An 18,114-nucleotide genomic window follows, 5' to 3' on the forward strand; every position below is an offset into this window, starting at 1 on the left:
GATTTAGAGCCCGCCTCGATTCCCGAAGCGGCTTTACGGCAGTCGGCGCCGGGCGGAGGCGGGGCGCTACGGAGGCGGCGTAAGGAGGGGCGGCCGCCCGCCTTCCCCTCAGACGTGGCGGCGGGGGCGGCCGCGATGTGGCGGCGGGCGCTGTGCGTGGGGCTGCTGGCCCTGGCGCTGGGCTACCTGTGCCTGTTGGGCCCCCAGCTGCCCCCCTCGGCCCTGCAGCTCCTCCCCGCCTCGCTGCTGGGGGGACTGCGCCGGGCCCGCTCCCTCGAGAGTCGCATGGTGGCGGCCTGGCAGGCGGCCATCGTCCGCCCAGCGCGGGGCTGGGCGCGCGTCGCCGTCGGGTAGGTCACCTACGTGTCTGGGTGCGTTTATAGCTATATATATACACCTATATGCGTGGGTGTGAGGGGGGGTGGGCCTCAACTGCCACACGGAGCTGTCACCTAATGCTGCATTGTGTCAGCTATCGCATCGTGTCACCCCTCGTGTCACGTCGCCCAGCGCATCGCCAGAAACCAACAGCGAGAGCCCGAGCGGTGAGAGAGCAGCTTGTGGTGGCCTGGAGGCCCTGTAGGGTGGGTGACCCCGCTTTGGGACGGAGCAGGGACACCGTGGGCTGAGGTGTGAGGTGCTGGGGTCAGGCAGCTCCTGAGGTGGCAGCTGGTGAGTGCAGGTGTGAGCCCCTGGGGCTTGTCTGAGGGAGGTGACGGGCCGGAAAGCCTCAGGTAGGGGGGCTGAAGGGTGCTGCGTGGTTCGGGACAGGTTGGCAAGCCTGACTCGGGAGACCTTGTTCCCTGTTTGCTGGCCTGTAAAACAATTTTATACACAGAGGCTGAGTGAGTGGCTTGGAGCTACTGGGCCGTTCCCTGGAAGGTGGTGATTGGGGAGCATGGACTGGCAATAAATAGGTGCGAGAGGCAGGTTTATGGAGTGGGGCAGGGAGTGAAGCCGTCACGATAGGAGAAAATGAACTGGGTAAAGGCAGAGATGGCAACGTAAGCAAAGAAATGGGAGCGGGAGTGGTGAGGAGAAAGTGATAGACATCGAGAATACCTGTGTGTGCATGGGGAAATCCAACACCCTTTCTCTTTTTAAACTGCAAAGAGGGTAAGGGGAAAGTTCAGGAATATCACATTGATCTTAAAAGCTGGGTTTAAGTGTGACCATTAATCTTGCTGTTATATATAGCACTTGACTCACTTTCTTTTAAATAAAAGGATGTGACAGGATAACTTGACTTTGATGCAAGGTTTGGCCTCCAAGTGTTGGAAAAAGTTATTCAGCGTAATGGCTGCATAGCTAATGTAGGATTAGTTGGAGTCTTGCTCTTGCAGTATGGTCGATGCAAGCTTTTTCCCCTGAATATGCAACACTTCTAGTGTCCCCTTTAGTCTTCTCTTATGCCATGCCTTCATTGGAAAAAAGACAGTTATCTTCAATTTAGTCCTTTCTTCTTTGCTTTAAAGGGACTGAATATATATAAATAGATACACATAATAGATACACACCCCAAACACCCAGGGCCTCAATGTTCAACAGCAAAATAAGTTCATTAGTAGCATATCCCTGCTGTTAGGGCAGTTTATTAAAAGCAAGAAGTGCGTTAGCAGAGGAATTGCAGGGAGGGAGAACAAAGACAGCTGGAGGATGATTAGAAGGGTCTCACTTGAAAGAGCTGTGACTTGCTTTCTGTCCCCTTGCATCTTTAATGATCCATTAAAACATAAGATTGCTGCCCTTTTGCTGCAGTGAGTTTGTGGCTAAAATGCTGTTGAAGCTTATTGTTTCTTTCTTTTGTCTGCTGTGCAAGGGGATTTTTCTCCCTTAGTATATGATGCAGAGTGCAGAGGATTTCCGATCAAATAGGAGCTGTGTTACCTCGTGCACTGAAAACCCTTGAGGTTTTTAATGTCCTTTATTCAGTGTGATGCAGCCTTCACATGTTGCAGCCCAAGTCGTGCATGAAAGGTCACCAATGAGGAGGAAAGACTGTGCGTTTCGAGCTGACATTGGTATTTGGAGTGTTGTAGACAGATGCAGAGCAAGCTGAAGATCCTGGGAAAGCTTTATAGGTTGTTTGGATCACTGTCATGGAAGCATGGGGCAAAGGAGCAGCAAATGCCCTTAGAGCAGTTCCAGAAGATGCTATAGTAATTGCTCATGTGATCTCAGTAAATACTTTGTTTATATTAGTGTCTCTCTGAAACCAAGGAATAGGAATGAGGGCAAGCACTCATAAACTTCCCCTAAAATACACCAGTAGAGCATGTAAGATGTTTCCTACGGGCCTGGTTCCAGTGCAGAAACTTTCCTGTTCTCTGCTCTGAATTGGGCTCGCTGTGTTTAAATTGCTGTAATTTATAAAAAGCGGGGACTGGAAGGTTTGAGCGGCAGGTCTGATGTCACCTAAGGCTGGATCTGCCGAAATGGTTCTTGTAACTTCCCAAGTGGCGCTGGATTTTTCTCCTGCTTCGCTATTTGAGAGAAAGAGACATGCCACTTCTGGAAATTGGGGATGGTTCTTTTGAAATTGCAGTCTTCAAATGTTTTGACTGAAAAGTGGCTCTCTTGACTTCTTGTAAACAGAATCACTCCAGGTACAGGGTGTTTGTGTATGTGCTTTTGCTTTTTATTAGCAGTAGTTGAAACTCAAGAGGCTGATCTAGTGGGCTGAAATACTTTCAGTTTTGTTTTTAACAGTTCTGAATTGCCTGCAGGTTTTAAACCAGAACTAGAACAATAAAAGCTTCTTTATTTTAAGAATTAAAAGTTAAAAATGCTATTATTATTGTGCCTGCTCTTTTTAGAGCAAGCCTAAACAGCAAGCAAAGTGCAAAATGTAATGCAACATTTACAACCACCTTTAAACATGAACAACTTACACTTTGTTTTAATTTAGCAGAATGTTCAAAATCCACCTCTTCAGTGCTGTGATGGAGCAAAATAAAGAGAGAGCACTTCAGTAAAAATTTAGAAAATTCATATCCCTGTGGGGAATTTTTTTTTTTTTTAATTTGGTTGGTTGTTTTTCCTGAGGGCCGCCCAGATTTAACAGCAAACATCACTGGCTGGGAAGTGAAGTCATTGTATTGTGTCCCAGGCACCCTAACGTATGCTGGCTTTCCCCACGATGCATTTTCCTTCTCTCTTTCAGCGTCAACGCCTGCGTGGACGTGGTTCTGTCCGGCGTGAAGTTGCTGGAGGCGCTTGGTCTTGAACCTGGGGATGGAAAAAACCACGCTGTCCTGACCTCCCGGCAGGACCTGAAGGAAGCATTTGCACACTTCATGGAGAAAGGGGCGGCTGCCGAGCGCTTCTTCAGCGATGCGGAGTCTTTCCATCACATAGCACGGACAGCCTCGGAGTACCCAGGTGCCCAGGTATGTCCTCCGTGGGAAGACAGGTTTTGAGAAGTACAGTTCTTCCGTTCTGCATCGTTGGTGACTTTTGTTCTCTGTCTAGTGAGAGCTCTAATCGTTTAGGAAAAAACAGAGAACAGAACTCTGCACCTGCCCCAAACTGAAGGGTTTTGAATGGTCTGTCCCTTGCTTGCCTTTCCCAAACTGAAATACCAGCCCAAGATTACCTCTATAAGGATAGTACTGAAGACATTTTTATGTTTCATGGGAGCCAGATGGGATTGATGCTGTAAAAGAGGCTCTAACATCTTGTAGTGAGGCAGGAAGTAAGGAAAAAATCCCCAGATGAGAAGTTACGAACACGCTGATCAGCTCTAGGACCTTAATGCAGGGTTTAAATTCTCTCTAGAAGTAGGGATGATGGAAAGAACTCAGTGATTTTCCTGAAGCTTCGCTTTCCAAAAGCAAAGTTCTGTTGCTCTAATTTATGCTGGGTCTTCTGAATCTAGCTGGATATCTGCTTGACAGCTAATTTCTACAGACTATTTAATGCTGCCTTATATGCAGTTTGCCAGCTGCTTTTGAAAATCTGGCCTTTTATTGGTCAAGACTTTTGCATGTTGGCTTGTTTCTCGATGTTTGCTACATGGGCTTTCTGGAATCACTTGATTATCAGCTGTATCTTTCTACAGCTTGTTTTCTGTCACCTCTTGGCACCTGTGGTCCTCGTGACAGACCTATGTCCTTTAGATTCAGAGCTCACATAGGTGTTTTCTTACTAGAAAGTTTGACCTTTCTTACCTGAAGAAACTTTCACAGTTCTGCTCACTTTGTGTGGGCATAGATGGCAGGTTTAACCCTGAAATACTGTAGTTTTCAAATGACTGCTTGTCTGCCCGCTGATTAAAAAAAACAAGTTACCAATTGCCACAGAAAATCTGCACTGAAGTAGGAGGGACTGTTTGTTAAAAATTAGTTGATTTGCACAGATCTGTGAATTACCTGAAGGCAAATATTTAGACTTTAAGAAGAGAACACTTAAGTTGTTGGCATCTGACAGTGAATTGTAAAATGGTTTTGCCTTCAGCCCCACTAAGCTTTCCTAAATTCTCTAATGCTGGAACCTTTCTAGAAGCTAAAATCTGAAGCCTGTACTAAGGACTAAGCACGTGTAAAGCTATCAAAGCAAGGGAATGCCCATACCTGCCTCGATCTGTTTTACAGCTTTACGTAGGAGGAAACGCTGCTCTCATTGGTCAGAAGCTTGCAGCAAATCCAGACCTGAAGGTAGGTGTGCCAAAAGTTTTATGCTCTTCACTCGGCTTTAAGGAGTCTCAAATCTATTCTTTCTGTAATGGTTTACAGCTTATTGCTCCCTTGGAGTTACTGGCTTCTGTCTTAACCTTCTTTCTAATAAAACAAATACGGATCCCTGTGCTGTGCTGACTCTTAATTTTTGCTTATTTAATAAAAGTGGCTTCTTGTTTTCACACGGTCATGCGGAGGCCACATTGTTAGAAACAGATTAGTGTAAGGTCCTCCATGTTTCAGTGAGCTTGCAAGAGTGAAGAGGGTTTGGTTCTAAAGCTGTGATGTCTTAAGTATTTCTGTACCGCGCATAACAAATCCTGAAAGGAAGTATATTTTCCTGTAAGAGAACTATCTTGTTCATCAGCAACTACTGGGAAGAGATGAAATGTGGGACTAATGCATGCATAGAATGGCTTCACACAAAATGAGATGGCTACTTCAATGCACCGAAATGCTGGCAGGGGACATGGCAGGGGATCCTTGATTGTTTTAATTGTTTTCTAGATCCTCCTTTGTGGCCCAGTTGGTCCCAGGCTCCACAAACTACTTGATGACAATGTGGTTGTGCCACCTGAATCCATGCAGGAAAGAGATGAATTCCATCTCATCTTGGAGTATCAAGCAGGTACCGTGCCAAAGGCTGAATGTTGGATGGAACCCTGACCATCACTAAGAGATGCCTGGTTTTACAGTTATTTTTTTTTGGTTTTTTTTTTGAATTGGTTAAAAGGACTGTGTAAGTTATCAGTACTGGCAGCTGTCACTGGGCTAATCTGGTAATTCTGTGCACTGCAGGGAGCTGTGGTAGGGGAGCAAACATCTTAAACTCCTTTGAAACTTTATTCCTTTGTAATGCAGTTACTGTAAATACTGACTCATGCTGCTGTGCTGCCATCCCCTTGGTTCTGTATTCTTGTACGCTATGGCCTATAAAAACCATGTATACTTTTTGTTTTGTGGTATATATCCTAAGTAGACCCGGAGGTATAATTCTGCTGCCGATAGCTGTTAATTGGGTGCAGTCATGGTATGAAACCGTGCCTTCAGATTCCAGCAGGATATCCCAAAATAATCTGTAGATATGTGGTTTGATTGGCTTCTCTTCTGAGTTGGTTCGCTCCTCTTTGCTTCGCCCTAGGTGAAGAGTGGGGACAGGTGAAAGCACCCAATGCCAACCGCTTTATCTTCTCCCACGACCTATCAAACGGCGCCTTAAATATGCTGGAAGTGTTCGTGTCCAGCTTGGATGAATTTCAGCCAGATCTTGTGGTGCTCTCAGGACTTCACATGATGGAAGGCCAGAGCAAGGAGATGCGACACAGACGACTAATGGAGGTAAGATACTTAAATCTCCTTAATTTCCATTCCAACAAATGCTCCATAGCAAACTCCAAGCTTCCCAGGCTTGAACTTGTAATAAGGTGCATCTTATTTCTGTCTCCCACTGTACACACCCCTTCGTTCCTTCTGTTTCTTTTCAAATGCGTTTGAGGTGTTGTTTTTCACTTTTTCCTCTGCCCCTGCAGGCTGTGGCCTCCATCTCTGACATCCCTACTGACATTCCTATACACCTGGAGTTGGCCAGTATGACTGACCAGGATTTTATGAGCAACATTGTGCATCAGGTAACAAAAAGGACATGCTCTTTTCATCAGTTTCCTTTTCTTTAGTATCACAATGCGCAGACTGGTAGATGAATATAGAAATAAAAAAATAAAATGAGGCTTATCCATTTGAAGAAAAATTGAGAAGATGGATTTAATATCTGCTGATGCATTCTGAACAGTTTTTCTTTACTGAGCTTACCAGTCTCCTCTGGGCAGCAGAGAACTGCAATGACTCGTGGCCTAGCAGAGGCCAGATCTGTTTTCTTTAGCTCACAGAGGGTATTCCTTTTAGAAGGTTCTGACTGTGAGGTTTCATATAGGAGGTATCTTAAAAGGCTTTTGGTTGATCATCAATTCTGGGTTTTTGCAGTATTTCTTTCCTGCAAATCCCAACGTTTCAGTTGACACAGCTCTAATCCCAGCATTATGTTTCATGTGGATGTGATGTTCTGTTGCTCTTTAATGTCAAAGTGCACATCTAGAAAACGAATTTCAGAAATAGCCAGCAGGCTGTGATGCATTTTGGTAAAAACAATACTGTGAAGGAGAACCCAGAAGTCCGATCTGTCTCTGAAGGAAGAACTGTTGTTCCTGTTAGCAGGTCTTTCCCCTGGTGAACTCCATCGGGCTGAACGAGCAGGAGCTGCTCTTCCTCACACAGTCAGCCTCTGGTCCCCACGCCTCCCTTGCTTCCTGGAATGGCATCCCTGATGTGGGCGTAGTCAGCGACATCCTCTTCTGGGTCCTGAAGGAGCACGGGAAGACCGCGGACCGGGCCTCTGATCTCACACGCATCCACTTCCACACCCTGGCCTACCACATCCTTGCCACGGTGGACGGGTTCTGGGGCAACCAGGTTGCTGCCGTGGCTGCTGGAGCTAGAGCGGCAGGGGCTCAGGCCTGCGCGACTGAAACCATTGACACCAGCAAAGTCTTTCTGAAAGCTCCTCTGGAGTTTGTGACCTCCCAGATAGAGGCACCTTCCAAAATATCCTTAAATCCAGATGAGCCAGTAGTGCATTGGCACAGAGAAGGCATCTCATTCCATTTCACACCCGTTTTGGTGTGTAAGGATCCTGTCCGGACCGTGGGACTCGGGGATGCTATTTCAGCTGAAGGACTGCTATATTCAGAAGCGTATCCTCAGTAGGAGGCAAAGGCCCTCCTTTGTCTCCAGTACTGTATGGTGTCTGAGGAACCATGCTCTTCTCATTAGGATTTCAGGCAGCGGTGATATAGGAACAGAATCAGGGTGTGCTATGTTTTCTGGACATAAGTGAAAAAGAGCCAAAGAATAATTCCAGGTATAAACTGTCAGATACATTCCAGTCACTTTGCAGCAACTAAAACATTTCACGTTGAAGTGCAGAGGTTTTAGTATTTAATGTGAAAATTGGCTTTTCTTTGTCTTAAGCATGCGGGGAGGGGAACAAATGCCAAAATGCCTGTCTGGAGTAGGTTTGCTCTTTGGGTCTTGTCTGTTAGTGCTGGAAAGTGCTGCAGCCAGGAGAATTTCTTGTGTGTGGATCCCAGGCTGAGCACAGCAGTGCTCAGCCCTGCCTTGCTTCTGATAAAGTAAAAATAAAAGGCTCTTGCATTATCTCCTCTCAGCACATTGCTACATGGCAAGAGCCAACCTTCTGTTTGCTTGGTGCGATGATGAAATCTATTACTGACAAAATTACCTCTCAACCTCAGCGCCCCTCGTGCTGGAGGGAGCCGCAGCCCTGAAATGTGACGCACGCTGTACCTCCTCCCCACGTGCACAGAGGAAACCAGACTCAAGGCAGTGTAGGTGATTTTGGGTCTCTTGTCTCTGCGATTATTGGTATTCAACTGAGTCCTAGTTGCCTGTATTTAGTTTGGGGGCAACTAAAAGTGAAGATAGTCTGGGATTTTATTTGGGAACACAGATTTATTTTATTGCCAGGTAAACCACAAAACGTTCCCTGTGTCTGCTGAACTCTACATGCCAAGGGTTTCAGCCAGAGGGGCTCACAGCTTGCTTTCTTTGCTAACGGCAGGTGCTTATGTCTGGTATTTTCCAGCTGACAGAAAAGCTATTGAGTGCTGGAGACTTTTTTGTTTGTTCGTTTGAGAACTGATGTGCAATCTTTCGTCTCCCTGCTTTCCATTCAGAAGGGTTAATTTATTAGGGAAGGGTCCTCTGGAGGCTCAAAAGCTGCAACAGGTAAGACAGATGTGAGGAGCTTTTTATTGACTTTGACTAGGTCACTAGGCTGTTTTTGCTCTGGACAGCCTTTGAAATTAAAAATAGAGGAGTCAAATCGTCTACTATCATCGCCTTGCTAGTTTAGAAATCTTGTTAAATACTTTATGTATTTTTTACCTCTTGGTAGTGGCACACCATTGATTGCACAGCACCAGCGTTCTTTTGTCTCTTTTCCAGCATGGTTTTGTCTCTGATCGTTTCCAGGATCTTCAAGCCCATTCCCATAGCAATCATACACTTTTTTTTTTTTTTCAGTGTAACTGAATTAAATGCAATCAGCGTGTCTATGCAAGTCTGCACTGTACCAGAATTTGTAGGGTTCACTTTTGGTCAGTCTTTGCATCTCAGCAGCAGGGAGGAGAGAATATTACCAATTAGGCTGGCCTGATCTCTTTCAGTAGGGCTATCACATTGCCGTCAGTGATGTTCTCCTGTTGGAAAACGCCATTGTGAATGCTCTGTAAGGATAAAAATAGACAGCTGTTGTAACTTGTACTGACTCAACACAAAATACTGTCTGTCAACGTGTATTTAACTTCTCCTTTCCCTCTGAGAAAAGTCTTACGTGTTGCACCAGAGGAGAAATACAGGCAGCACTGTTCTTTCCTGTAGTTTATCCCATCCTGGTCTTCCACTGAGTCTCAGTATTTGTCTCAATGCAGGATTTTCTTAAGACTGAAAGGCTTTCTATTCTTTGTTGGTGTTTTGTTTTGTTTTAATTTATAAATTGTAGCATGGAACTTAGAGTTCTGGTTTAGTCTTCCTACAGAAAAAATAAATAAAAAATTTCTCCTTTCAGCCATCTAAAAGGTCTGAGGCCATTAGCGGGGTTATTTGCAACCTTTGATCAGAGCCTTCTGCTACAACACCGCTGGGACCACCAGTGGCCACGCATCCTGCCAGCTGGAGAAGTAATCCTTTGCTTACGATAGGTCCCACTTTCCTGACGTTGGGCCAAGCTGTGTGGATTCTCGGGTTGGAAATGAAACAAAACTAAATACACACAAGCTGTCATGAGCAATAGTCCTGCTGCTCTGTTTCCCTTCTCTCTTCCAAAAGCGTTTGCTGAGATACGAGGCCAGTTGGGCTGTGATTGTCTTTTGGCCATTGAAAATCAGGTAACTGCGCCATCAGAACTTGTCCCAAGGGTAAGGCATGCTTACACTAAAACGAATGTTACAGGCTTAAATTCAGCCTCTTTTTAAAAACTAATTTGAATAAATAACTGCTGTAAGTAAGTATGAAAAACGCAGTTATTGCTTAAGAATTCATCTGGGCCTAAAAAACCTAACCATGAAGCAATGACTCTGAACTTCTTCCTGTTGCTCTGTTCCTTCTCAGCAGGTAGCGTTTCTGCCTCGCCTTTGGCCTGCGGTTGGTGTGCTGCGAGCCTGGCGAGGCTGCAGCTCTGCCCGAGTATGTGCTTTGATCAGGCATCTCGCTGCCAGCTCGCCTGGTCACCAGATTCACTTACCAAGGGTAATTCGTAACAAGCATGACCCGTTAATCAGATAGGCCCTCGGTATCCCTGATTAAGTTTTGAAACAATCTATATGATAATAAAACTGAATCGAATGGCAGCCTGTCTGCACTTCACGTTTCACATGCTGTGAATTTGATCTGCTTAACTTCCCTCTGCCTCCCAAACTTAATTACAGCAAGGCTTGCAGACTCCTGAAGCCCTGCTTGTCCCACACCTCTGCACAGCAGCAACAGAGACTACAAAGGAAAGCTGCTTGAACAGATCTCGCTGAACAACAGAAATGGAACTAGACTGGTTTTTTAGTCTGTACAGAAAAAAATAAAATAGTGAAATACTGGGGGGTATTTCAACTGGGGGGTTGGAACTTGTCCCCCAGTTTTTACCCCTATTTTTACTATCCCCATTGCAGTACTGTTGCTTTTAGTTCTTGGGGCTTTGTTTTTTTTATTTTTTTTCCCATGAAAAACAGCTGGAGCACATCTGAAAGGCTGTGTCCAGTTTTCTTATGAGTACTTAATGCTTAGAAAGGGGTCCTGTGATCTGTGCATGCATGTGGTTGTTTTTTCTTGTAAAATCCTAAAGTCCTTGGTAGGCAAGAGATTATTCACAAATTTACCTACTTGATTACTAAAAATCTAGACTGCTGTTCACCATGAAAAAACAGAAAAGTTGCGATAATACCCAAGTGTCAAAACCAGTCTTGAGAGTGCCCCCTTACCCTCTCTTTCTGTTCTCATGCCCTCCTCATACCTTGAAATCCACAGTGATGGCTGACTCAAACCTCAGCTAGCCTCATACTCCCCAGCAGAAGGGTTTCCTTTGGAAATGCCCTGGAAATGTTTATTCGCACATAGTTTGCTGAAGATGCAATACATGAGCTCATCGCTGTGGCAGTAAGTCAGTGGCTCTCCACCTGATAGAACTTGTGCATGTTGGTATTTCCACCTCTGAGTGCCTGTAGCCAGTGCAGCCATTTGGTTTTGTTTTTTGTTTTTTTTTTCTTAACTTACCCTTGACTAAAACCAAGCAGTGGTTCCCATCTTCCTTCAAATGAAATGTGCTGACATGTTCCATGACGTTGCCTTGTGAAGGCCAGGTGGCAGGTTAGCTGAGGCGTGTGAAGCTCAGGAAGGTTCAACGTCCCCCAGCAGGGACGTTGCTTCTCCACTGTGCCCATGGTGCCATGTGGTTGCTGCCTGGCCAAGGAAGAACCTATCCCAAACCCCACTCTTTCCAGTTTAAATGCTCTTTGATGTTTCACAGCACTGCTAAGGAATTACTTGATTTTCTTTACTTTTGTGTTTCTTGGTTATCTCCTGTTGTACTAAGTAAGATCTGGTTACGTTTGCTCTTTTGTGTGAGTTCCTCTTACAGAAATGATGTTGAAGTTTTCTCCCTTAGCTTTTATGCCTTGTCTCTAGCAAAGTCCACATCAACTGCTCGAATATGGTTAGAGCTTCCTGTAGAGCACAGCTCCACTTCTCAGCTACTGGAATCCCAGGCTTGGATAGCAGCAGGGACAGATCCGCCTCCAGAAACTAATGGACAATGCCAGCAGTGTGTACATCTTTGCCATCAGGTATTTTCTGACCACATTTATTTTAAGACAGGCTAGCCTAAGGCAGTGGTGGTGGCTTTTTGTAGCCACCTACCAATAACAACAACATAAATAAAAGGAGATCTTAAGCTGTGAAGTCTGCTGGTGCTACTGGTGGCTGGCTTTTTTCTTACTCTGTAATCCTGGACTGAATCAGCAGGAAAGATGTGCCACAGCAGGGTGATCTTTGCAGCCACGCGCTGGGAAGTGAAAATAAAAACCAGGGGACAGCTTCTGTGAGAAGGGTCCAGGGACACATACAGCATTGCAGTTACCCCAAAAGCTCTTCAGACGTTGTGCTGTTGTGCTCCTTGCTGGAGCTTGCAGCTAGGTAGAAGCTGATGGTGTGGACTAGTGAGCAGCTATGTTGCCTGCACCGGTACCCAGCACTGGCTGCGGGCACACGTGCTCGAGCAATCTGTTCTGGAGCAGTCCCGGCAAGCATTCCTGTCACACCATGTGTGTTACTATTTCTGGTGTAAGGAAACTCATCGAGTTGATGAGTACATTTGAAAGAACAGTATAAAAACGGAGTAAATACCAAATTTACATTTTTATAGCATTAGTTGGGTTGTTATGTTCTGCATTGAAAGTGAACGTTTCAACCCATATTAACTGTGCTGTTCTCTAGTGCAATTCGTGTTTTGGTAAAAGCATACAGTTAGGTTTTAAACCTGTGATCACAGCAAAGTAGTAGTTTCATTTGGAGGGGAAATAAATAAATACGTCTATAGACTCATTGGTTAAAACCTGCTAGAACAGAAGGCACAACAACTATCATCTCACGTTCCACATTCAGGCAGCAATGAGGATATTAGAGAAATGGGAATGCTGAAGTTTGTCTTTGCTCTTTGTTTTTAAAATTTGGATGCTAAGAGGCAGAGCAAACCTATTTGCAACGCGTTCTCTTTACCCCCCGGTCTGCTCTCAGCCCTCAGGACTGTTTTCCTCAGTGTCACTGAGTCTGTTGAGCTCTTTAGCCAAACTTTGTTGTAGACCCAGGAGTGACTGCTCTCCTGTCTGGTCAGAGATGCCAGATGAAGCTCTGTTCCACAGCAGATGGAGCAGTTTCTTGCATAATAATCTCAGGTGGATCCTACGCCCTGACCAGACTGAATTCTCAGGGAGTTATTGGTCCAGACTCTTGTGGTAGGATGTCCTTTCAGCAAGGGGAACAAACACAGGTTGGAAATAGCATGCACAGCCATTCCCTCCTGTGCCAGAAGCTAGGAAAGGCATAGGTTCCAAACGGCTCACTGTCGCTTTGAAAACTGAACCTGGTATCAGCCTTTGCTGAGCTCATAGCAGCTGAAGAATACAAATACTGGCAGCTAAGGGTGAATAATCTCATTAAAATGCAAGTGGAGGAAACAACAACAACAAAATCCTGAAAAAACCTCACCTGTGAATGTCTCAGGAAAGCTGCTCCTTGTACAGTGCAGCCTGGTTAAAACTGGATTCAAATCTCACCTGCATCTTTCATAAAGAACCCCTGCAGAAAACACTGATTTTTTTTGTGTGCAGTTTAGTTTGAGAGAGTGGTACAGCTTTATTTGTAGCACAGCTGTTTTCTGTTACAGAAACCAGTCTTGACAAATGAAGTACTTGTAATATTATGTGCTTTCTTGTAGCGTATATAGGTGTGGAGCTTATTATTTTAACAAGGCTCATTTTTCTTCATTCAGCACTGAGGTTTGTCTGCCTCTGTAGAAAAGGCTTTGCCACTTCCCAACAGGGAAGTCTAAATTTTAGGTGTTTTTTGCAAGAACAGGACGTTAGAGTAGGACCCAAGCTCTTGCCATTATTGTCTGTCAGTGACCACAACCGGGCAAACAAGAGGGCATACAGGAACCCAGCGAGTACGTGGTAACAGTGCATCAGCCAGCATCCAGTTGTCTCGGGGACCTCAGAACCAGAGTTGTTTGGGTTTAATGCAAGTTGCTGGACAGATAGATAATTATTCCTGGCTGAAACAAGGTCTTGCTGCCCAGGCTTTTATTTTTTAACTGTCTTCTAGATTTGTTCCTGTCACGAAGTCAAGCTGCAGTCTACCTTGTAAGCAGTTTGATTTAACCTGGTTAATTATAACACTTTTTTTTCCTGAAAAGGGAAACAAAATGTCCTAAAGCAGGTGGTTTCTGCTTCCCTAGAAATTAAGCTCATTATTACTTTCCATCTTAAGTTTTCAATTACAGGGGGAAAAAACAGAAAATTAGAATTATAGCTGATGCCAGAAGCAGGTTTTAGAACATAAGGTGTGATTTCCAAAATCCCTAAATGACTTTGTACAGTCCTGCTGAAAACTCCCTTGCTTAATTTCGGTTGAAAGAACAGTCCAGCCTCATTCTCATCATTAGATAGCATAAAAAACTCTCCATAAAGATACTGCAAATTTACAGCATGCAAATGCTATCATCACAGTACCCAGGAGGAGGAGAGGAGATGGGAGGAGGAACTGCAGTTTTATTTATTATCCAACTGTAATTGCAGATTTAAAAACACTTCCTTAGATGTGAAGCTCCCTTCTGCTTCGCTGAAATCTGGAAAGAACAAGGTGCTACCGTTTCTTTTCACAGAAGGAGAGTTAATCATCTGCGTAGGCTTTTTACCAGGTGTATTTTAACTACCTTGACAGCACCTCCGAATGCAGCACCCCCTCAGTAGTGACACATAACAATTACCCTAAAAAGCAGCCCAGCAGCCCAAAAGCTAACAGGTCGCACCAGTGGGACTGGGTGAGAAAAGAGCCTGCTCAGATTCTTGCTCGGCAGTTCTGGTTCCCACAGCACCTGTGGGCCAAGGGCTGTTGCACATAGCCAGTTGGTTTCATAATGCTGCAGTCCTGAAGTTAACTTACCCTTCGTACAACTGGCAGAAGGCAGGGGAAAGCAACTAGTGACATGAAAACAAGGGGATCAAGCACCTGGAGGGAAAACCTTCCGCTATCAGCAGTGCTGGTGATTGCTTGCCTGTAAGCGCTCTGTTCAGGTCACTGCAACTTCCACAGCTTGCGAGCCTTCATGGTAAGACCAAATGATTACAACAAGCAATTGCCACAGGAAAAAAATGTCATGAACTAAAGTTCTGGGGGTGAGATAAAGAGTTCCCACACCCTGCCTACCTTTGCTCTGCAATCTTAACCCCTTCCTCACAGCTACAGTTATGCTGCAGTAACTTCCAGTGTAAAAAGTTTAATGTGAATAAAATCACTGCACTGTACCTGGTTTATGCTGCTTCTTGTCTGGTTTGTTTAAATTTGCCAGCACTCCACAACAGAACCTGTGATTTCTTCAGCTCCTAGCATGATGAAAACCTCACCACAGTGCTACCCCAGGGCTGCACCAATTCAAAACCAGCCCATAGAGGAGAGGTGGAAAAAGCCATGTTTGAGATAAGCCGGCGGTTTTGGCAATCAAAAGAGAGAAGGTGAAGGGTTCCTACTCTTTTAGTGGCCCCTGGGGAGCAGGATAGCACTTCAGTTCCCAGCTGCACTCTAAAGGATGCATTAACGTCACTCTGGATAATAGCAGCTAACCAGAAAGCACCACTGAAGGCTGTTAAAGCATCCACAGCCTTCCTCAGGCTGCTGCTACAAGTTGCTACAGAGAAGTTTCCATTACTAACCTTGCCCTATTGGACTTGTTGATTACGGAGCGACAGAATGCAGTGGTGTGCAGAACAAAAAGCAGGAATGTATTTTAAAAAGCTGAGCAGCCCAACCAGCAAATAGGCTGAGCCTGAAGCTTCAGCTGCTTTTGGCAAGTGCTAGACATTCTGCTTAGAGAACTCGGATCAGAAGTCCCACAGCAACGTTAGCTCTGTGCACTTCTCTGCACACTGAGGGGAGAGAGAGGAAAAAAACAGACGTACTTAACCCAGTTACTGGTTCTGTATGTAAAGTATGATGGTCCTGCCTTAATTCCACAAACCAGTTGCTTTGAGGACCTGTATCAAGCTCTGGATAAATCCCAGGGGCAAAAAACTGACAGGAGCAGAGAAAGGAAGGCTAAGGTTTTTCTGTTCAAGGATAAAAACATTTTCAAAGCATCTCAAGTATCACATGGGCATTAAAATTCCTTGCTCCGCTCACCAAAAGGCTGCTTTGCCTTCTGGAACCTAGCAGAAATGATTTCTCCTGAATGCTCCTGTAAGGAGGGCATAACTGAGTTATTCAGAGCACAGCTGCTGTCATACTAAAACAATTTAAATTTAGTGTTGAAGCTGACCATGGCAAGCCTTTTCTGAAAGGATCTTTCTTTCCTGCAAACCAATCTTTTCCCCCATGCTGGGCAACACTAATTCTAAAGGACGAACTCCAATCACATGAGCACAGAGCTTCACTGAGGCTCATTCACCCTGTTTCTCGGCAAACAATTAGGAATTTGGTTCTGGCAGACTTTTGTGCTGCTGCAGCTAGCCTGCTTCCAGAATAGCTGGCCCCTGAGCACCTACCTTGCTCTCACCCAGCTCTGCAGTTTTCTTTGGTGGTTGTTAGCTACCACACATGCTTTAAAATAGATTTTCTCCTGTTGGATTCAAGAAATACACAGAGTGATCTTGGCATCAGAGTGTGACCACAGTCCTAAAGGAGGTGGCTCAGCTGGCTGGCCGACTCACGTGCTGCCACCAGGCTGCAACGTTAACAGAACGATTGCCTCAAGACCAAACAGCTCAGTTGCCACGCAGCTGTCACCACTACAGAAAGGGTGTGCTCGTGTACTCCATGGCCACGACATGGCCCTGCCAAGGAATGAGACCTCCCAGCTCAGCTCCCTGCCTGAGCAACCTCCTTGGCCCAGCCTTGAGAAAGCATTTAGGAAGTCTTGCCTTCGAGAAACTGGAGTGACGAGCACATCCCTGCCAGGATCCAGGCTGTGCCAGACCCACCCCGGGCTCACAGCTCTGTAATCACCCTGGTGTTTTTCCTTCACCCCTTCTCCGAGTGCACTACCACTGACCTTACTACAGCTTGTGCAGGGCTTCCTCAGCTTACAAGTTCAGCCACCAGAAGGGGTTGATCCTCTTTGGGTTCTCGTTTTCCAGGATGCTAAGTCACTACTGCTGGCTTTTCTAAACTTACTGGATGCCTCAGCGCTCTTCTGGAGGACTTAGAGATGAACACTGAAGACATCCAACCCCATCGGGTCTCCATCCTCCGGTCTCTTGCAGTAAGGTGCGACCACGCTAACAGTAGCTACATGGGAACCACTTCTGACCGCTGCAACTACTCCTTGGGACAAGGCAGAGAGCATGTGCTAAAGACATTAACCAAAAACAACTGCATTTAGACTAACTGACGGTGGGGTGAAGCCACTGTGGGTCAGGGGAGAGGGCAGGTCCCCTTCCCCACAGGTCAGCAGGCAGCGCTGGAGATGTCCCCACACCTGCCCATGCCAACCAGAGTCCGTTCTAGTCCGCTGCCTGCCGGCTCTTGCGCTTCTCTTTCCGTTGTTCCTCGGCCTCTGTTGGTGCTGCGGTCTCCTCAGGGCCCGGTTCTGAGCCCAGTTCTGGTTCCAGGGGCAGCGAGGGAGGCTTTGCAAGTGGAGCTGATGCGCCAGCACCTGGGGAGAGAAGACAGTTACAGAACAACCGTGTGTTTTGTCTGTTCTTTTGCCCCTCCAAACAGGATGGAGATGCAAAACAATCACAGCTATTTTTTGTTCTCAGATTTCTTCTGTCTAGCATTAACTTTATCAGTAGCACTCAATTCTTTTGTGAGCTATCCAGCCAGAGACCTTATAGTACTTGGGGTTCTGCTGAAAGGCAGCTGAGGCACACTGTCTCATTCGGCCAGGCTGCTGTGAGAAGTCAGTAGGAACTTAGGAATTAAGTCATGCTTTGGAAGGGAAAATTGTCCCAATAAGGCTGGTTTATACTCAAACTGGAACCAAAACCACAGTGTAGTTTTCAGTTACAGTTTTAGCAATCTCAGGAAGAGTTTCCAGGCAGTTAATGTATCTCCTTACAGAATAAAATCAAAACAGGGTAATGCCACACTGCAGTTGCATCTATACATACTTAGGCCAACAGCTAATGTTATGAACCAGCTCCTCTGACGTGGGAGATAAAGTCCTTCAGGTAAGCCCCAAACTCCTGTATGTTTTTGTTTTTCAGCCTCCAAATCTTCCACACATGGAAAGTTTATTCCATGTGTGAGGAATGGAATGGGTCCTCAGGGGTGCCAAGGAAAGAGGCCTGGGTTACACAACCTCCTTCCTGTTCCAATCCACAGGAAACAGAACTTAACAGTGACAGAAAATCACCACAATCAGTAGTATCCTGAGTGCATTCCTCCTTGGGAGCCAAGGGGCAAGAGCAGGTCAGGCCATAGGCAATGGAGATGCCCCCACCAAGCCCCCAGCAAGAAGCAGCGCATGCAGCTATCAGCCTAGGTCTTCTAAGGCTGAATATGTCTGAATGGAGCTCTGTAAGTGAGTAAATACCTTCCTAAACACACATTGTAACTCCCTACCCAAAGGGACAGAGGCTTCTCTTCTCCCCTCCCACAGTTCCAC

General features: G+C 45.7%; 2 protein-coding genes across 8 annotated transcripts in view; one reads left to right on the plus strand and one right to left on the minus strand.

The window, feature by feature from the left end:
* The first annotated feature begins 6 nt into the window (after positions 1 to 6).
* ADPGK (ADP dependent glucokinase) lies at positions 7 to 7,886 on the plus strand. 2 transcript variants are annotated; one of them, XM_040570224.1, is made up of 7 exons: positions 7 to 350; positions 3,164 to 3,389; positions 4,593 to 4,655; positions 5,184 to 5,304; positions 5,818 to 6,014; positions 6,206 to 6,304; positions 6,885 to 7,886. In XM_040570224.1, the coding sequence occupies exons 1-7, from the start codon at positions 136 to 138 to the stop codon at positions 7,434 to 7,436; spliced, it is 1,473 nt and encodes a 490-aa protein (XP_040426158.1). In that variant the 5' UTR covers positions 7 to 135; the 3' UTR covers positions 7,437 to 7,886. The 2 variants fall into 2 exon arrangements, with proteins under 2 accessions (XP_040426158.1, XP_040426159.1); XM_040570225.1 differs by having other exon boundaries at positions 24 to 350; positions 6,888 to 7,886.
* A 738-nt stretch (positions 7,887 to 8,624) lies between these two features.
* The window catches only part of BBS4 (Bardet-Biedl syndrome 4), a 46,518-nt gene continuing 37,028 nt past the window's right edge, over positions 8,625 to 18,114 (minus strand). For all 6 annotated transcript variants that reach the window (XM_040570226.1, XM_040570227.1, XM_040570229.1 and 3 more), the window contains one exon: positions 8,625 to 17,160. In XM_040570226.1, the coding sequence (XP_040426160.1) occupies positions 17,009 to 17,160 (152 nt within the window). In that variant the 3' untranslated portion in view covers positions 8,625 to 17,008. The remainder of the gene's footprint in view (positions 17,161 to 18,114) is intronic.

This window comes from Cygnus olor, chromosome 11 (genome assembly GCF_009769625.2).
Source record: "Cygnus olor isolate bCygOlo1 chromosome 11, bCygOlo1.pri.v2, whole genome shotgun sequence".
NCBI classification, from domain to species: Eukaryota; Metazoa; Chordata; class Aves; order Anseriformes; family Anatidae; genus Cygnus; species Cygnus olor.